General features: G+C 32.2%; 1 protein-coding gene across 1 annotated transcript; it reads right to left on the bottom strand.

Annotated features, from left to right (window-relative positions):
* Positions 1-4,290: 4,290 nt before the first annotated feature.
* LOC127720824 (uncharacterized) lies at positions 4,291-5,363 on the bottom strand. The gene is made up of 3 exons (XM_052227573.1): positions 5,357-5,363; positions 5,035-5,208; positions 4,291-4,556 (listed from the first exon to the last, which is right to left on the bottom strand). Exons 1-3 carry the CDS (start codon positions 5,361-5,363, stop codon positions 4,300-4,302), a joined length of 438 nt encoding a protein of 145 aa, XP_052083533.1. The 3' UTR covers positions 4,291-4,299.

Genomic DNA, 5,363 nt, shown 5'->3' with positions numbered 1-5,363 from the left:
ACTAGTATTACAAGAAATGTTGATGTTGTTATAATGGCCTAGCAATGATGCAACATATATTTTTGAAGGCTGTACGGTTGCCTGTAATTGCTTACATCCACTTCATTTGAATTTTGGTGGATAGTTGTCTCATTGGCAATCATACCACATCTCCTTATTTTTATAATAATTACACATGTCTAATCTATAATAAGCTATTAACACAACGTAATGTTTTGCCTATTTGTTATTTTGATAATGCAAATGTTACACTTAAAATAGTAATACTTTAACATGTAAGTGATATTCAAAGTCAATGAACCATGCCTGAAGGTACAAGGCTAAACAATCTCTATGGAAATGAAAGGTGCCAATGCTTGTTCAACTGCAAACCAAATACCATTGACTTTTCATAAGTCGTTCCCTTTAAACAAACCTTAACACAAATTCAATTTCTAAGTCAATGAACCATAATGAGGGGGTGGGGTTATATAATATCCATGGAAATGAAACTTTTGAATACCAATACGTTCGCATACCAAATAGCTTTGACTTAAGATTACTGGTAATTTTAAACTGACATAATCATAATAATCACAAACTCATTCATGTAAACTAAGTAAAAGTTTCAAAGTCAATAGATCATGCATATGACTGAGGGGTGAGGACCAAATATCCTTTATGGAAATGAGACGTACTAATGCTTCTACACCTACATGCCAATTATCATTGACCTACCACTATTGGTTTCCCTAATACTAACCTAATCGAAAACTAATAAATGAAATTTCAAAGTAACATAAGTTTCCAAGTAAAAAGAGCATGATTGAGGGGGCGGGGCCAAATAATCTCAATGGAAATTAGAAATGAAAAAGTTTATACAACTGCACACCAAATATCATTGACCTACCACTAGTGGTTCCCCCTAAACTGACCTAATCACAAACATATACATGTAAACTATGCAAAGTTTCAAAGTCAATAGACCATGACTAAGGGGGTGGGGCCAAATATTCTCTATGGTAATGAGATGTGCCTATGCTAACACAACTACTTACAAAATGTCATTGACCTACCAGAAACCAGACCTTATCACAAAATCACGAACTAATACATTGTTGATTCCGCCAAAACAGCATGCCTACATATATATATATATATGTCTCACTTTTTGACTCTGTCAAGGCAAGACAAAAATTGCAACAAATTTAATACAAATATTTTGTCCATCTTTTTTTAATATTCTTCATTTCTTAGATATATCAATGCTGCGTTCACACATAATTCGAATTCGATTCACATTATTAACTGATTTGAATTAGTTTAATACGCATTCGAAACGTTTAATGTCCAAAAGTAAATTCTACTTGGAATTGCAATACACGTCAAAATCGCTTTACTGTGAATGCAGGGGTTAAAATTAACATTTGGTACTGGACAGTCCAGGACCTTTGACACTCCAAACTGAAAGGTCCACAACCTAAATTCCAGGTCCTGCTTTTACTTGAAATAGTTCATAACTCAGTAAGATACTTTAATGTGCTTTTGGTATTAAGTTAGCTTGTTTCATTTACAGTGTCACTGTCGTTTAACATGTTTAATAATAAATGTGATTGTCTTGTATATTAATTTATGAATTCAAATAATCTTTTTTTTTTGTATTAGGAAGGCTGAGGGAGGCTGAGGGTATCACTGTGGGTGGGTGTGTTGTCTCAACAATTGATTATTTATTACTAATTATACCATTATATTAAACAGTTCAAATTCAAAACTGTTTAAGTGTATCCTATCTAGTTGCACTATATATTATATTAGCTAGTTCCTCTGTGAAAATAAAGTAAGAAACTTCCAGATTTTTATAGGCCCTTCAAAATTGAGAAGAAATTACCTCATGGAATTGTAGTAATATGTTTAAACAATAAAAACATCTACATGTAATATCAATATTTATTAATGATAAGGAAAATACTGTCACATTTTATTGGTTTTTGACATGAACATTTGTGAACTAAAAGTAATTTTGAGTTTCTGTATAAAATATTTCCTGCTTTTTCTTTCTTTTCAATATATCTTTGGTTTTCAATTATAGAGTTTATATTTCATCATGATAGATGTATTTTGTCTCATGCCTGGAATTATTATATTTTTATTGTATTTGATCGGCAAACCCGGAATTACCCTTATCCGCCCCTGGAATTAGATCCGGTATTATAATTGTCTTCATTTCCGGTTTATGGCATCCATTGTTTTTCAATGTTGTTTTTGTCAGTCAGATACGATTTACTCGGATTTACACATAACATGTTGGCGATTTTCGGTATAAAGCTAGCGGTTGAACAAAATGATTATTATCAGAAATCACCAAATTTAAAACGTCCTTGATTTACGTTTTGTCGACGAAGTTAAAATTACCGCCAACTGAGACTTCAACTCCGTGTCATATTAGTCACAGCCGTTATACAATATTCCTGCGCTTTGTGCCATTTGGCAACTGTAAACGACTTGTAATTAGAGATTTTCGGCGATGAAATAATTCATGCAATTGTTCTTTGACATCTTGGCCAAAAGCACAGGGGATAATAAACTACATAAGGATTTCTATTGAGCACTACTTCCTATGTGCAACTTCAAAACTTTTGGGTGGTTCGACGATCATTTAAGGTTTTTCTGGTCATATTTTTTGTATTCCAGAATTAAAAGTATGAAAAAAGTGTTCAATTAGTTATAAATAACATAATAGCCAGCCAGATAATAACAATGGCACATATTTCAGCATTTATTGGGTAGAACACAAATCTAGGGTGCTCGCATAAAGCAGCTTAACTGCTTAAAAAATCTATAACATTTAAAATATGTCACTTCAAGTGATTTATAATGACCAAAGCTCATTTGACAAGCAATAGTGGACCTTCTAATAAATTGATGGTCAAATATTAGATTTAAGAGGATGGATATGTAAAAATCAAATCGAAAGTCTGTGTACAATCTCCATCAAGATTGAAAAAAATATACAACTTTTAAAATTATAATTTAACAGAAAGGAGAAGAAAACATTTATAACAAAACATTGACTTTTCTTACTTGGATTGCCAGAGAATGCAAATCCACTGTTCCAGTTACAGGACTTCTTTGGAAGTTTGACATTATCTAACACTGCATGTTTAACATCACAACTGTCTCTGTCTGAAGTCTCCATACACAAACCCATGTCAACAGATACCAGATACATTCCTTCACTGGTTAAATCATGGATCACATAGCTGGAAAATAGTATGAAATAAGGAATATTAGTGAGGTCTCCATACACAGACCCATGTCAACAGATACCAGGTACATTCCTTCACTGGTTAAATCATGGATCACATAGCTGGAAAATAGTATGAAATAAGGAATATTAGTGAGGTCTCCATACACAGACCCATGTCAACAGATACCAGGTACATTCCTTCACTGGTTAAATCATGGATCACATAGCTGGAAAATAGTATGAAATAAGAAATATTAGTGAGGTCTCCATACACAGACCCATGTCAACAGATACCAGGTACATTCCTTCACTGGTTAAGTCATGGATCACATAGCTGGAAAATAGTTTAAAAAAAATTAACAAGTTCCATATAGAGCAGAACTAGAACTGTAGATCCAGACCACTGCTTCCACTTTTTGGTTGCCCCAAATATCTATTTTATCACACACAGCTATGTTTTTACAGAAATGATGGGCATGTTAATTTAGATTTCTATGGTTTATAATCCATTCAAAATACACAATAGTATAACAAAAATTATATGTACACAGGGAGATAACTCTGGAATTTGTTAATAAACCAGGATATCGTACTAATCATGGGACCTTACAACTTACAAATTTCCATGCACTATTGAAGCATGTCAGAGGGGTTGTTTCCACAAAGTGAATATTGAATATTATAATATTTTCTCAGTTCATGTGGCATACTTTCAGAATATCTATAAAAATCCATAGTTCTGTTCATTAGAAATATTATCATTGTAAAAGTTCTGTTTAAAATGCATTAAGGACTCAAAAGTTATTTTGGACAGGTTTCAAAAATAACATAGTACACAATCAGTACCAAGTTTTTGTTTAGGTTGATTTCATATTCCTTTTGGAAGATTACAAAATCAACATAAACTGTATAAACACTGAGATATGTCTTGTCTGTGTATTTTAATCACCAACTTTTCAATTCCAAAGCTATTGTCACACTCTGGCAACACTTAAAAGGTTCCAATAAATAAATATTCTTATATTATTTCTTAAATTGCTTTCTGCTACAGATTTATCCTATGAACAATAATCTTACTCCATTCTAATTCCTCCTTGTAAGGCAAAGGATTGTGGTTTTCCCCACTGGAACTGTAACAAGGACACAGTAGCCTCCATTGTTTCAATGCCAAGAGTGATTTCATATGTACAGGGATCCAGTTTCACTGTAGACTGGATTTTCTTATCAATATACCCAATGTCAGAACACATAGTAACTGATGTACAGTCTGATTGGATGTTTAATGATACATCTGCTGGTAGAGTAATGGAGTCTTCAAGTTTACCACATTCTGAAAAACAAATATGTTTTTACATCCTTGCAACCTTACAATTTCATTTCAAAGTTTTGCCTTTTTCTTTTCTACATCTTCTTCATTATATATCATCATACATGGCAAAGAATTGTTTTTTCTTTCTTTTTTTAAATTAAATCTGTAAATTAAGGTCCCTATCGTCCACATGAGAAACACTTTTCATGTTTTATTTATCATCTCTTGAGTTCAAATTTGTCATTTTAATTTTTTTTATCATGTACATATATTAACTGTTAATCATTTAATGGATGAAAACTAAATACCTGAGAAACTGTGCATGTAAATATATACTGTATAAAATTTTACTCTGATAACATTAGTTTTTATATGCTTTCTCTTAATGAGTTCACCCAAACTAAATCAAGGTATGAGATGAAGTGGTAAGTCAAAGAACCATTGAAAATTGTTACAAATATTCTGATAAAGTCATGTGAACTATGAGCCATGTCCTTACCATCATTCAGTCTGCCATTAGCTGTGGTGAAAGGTGAGACAGAGTGATCACATGCAGTTACTTGAAGGTAGTCACTGATTCCAGTATCTTGTAACAGTTTGGTTGTTGTCGCTGATGGTAATGGATCGACCTTAGCTTGATTCTCAGTCAGTAAAAAGTTGTTCAGTGAAAATGCTGTAAGAAAAATATCAAAATTTATGCATATATGAGAATTGTTAAAAAAATAATCTTTATGAACATTATCATCAATCTGTTCAATTTCTTTTATGTTCCAAATAAGACTTTTGAGATACTGCATTAATGTTTATTCACATAATTACACTCATCAT

The sequence above is a fragment of the Mytilus californianus genome, unplaced genomic scaffold (assembly GCF_021869535.1).
Source record: "Mytilus californianus isolate M0D057914Y unplaced genomic scaffold, xbMytCali1.0.p SCAF_11, whole genome shotgun sequence".
NCBI classification, from domain to species: Eukaryota; Metazoa; Mollusca; class Bivalvia; order Mytilida; family Mytilidae; genus Mytilus; species Mytilus californianus.
The sequence above is the reverse complement of the archived record's forward strand: the minus strand, read 5'-3'. Positions and strand labels throughout refer to the sequence as shown.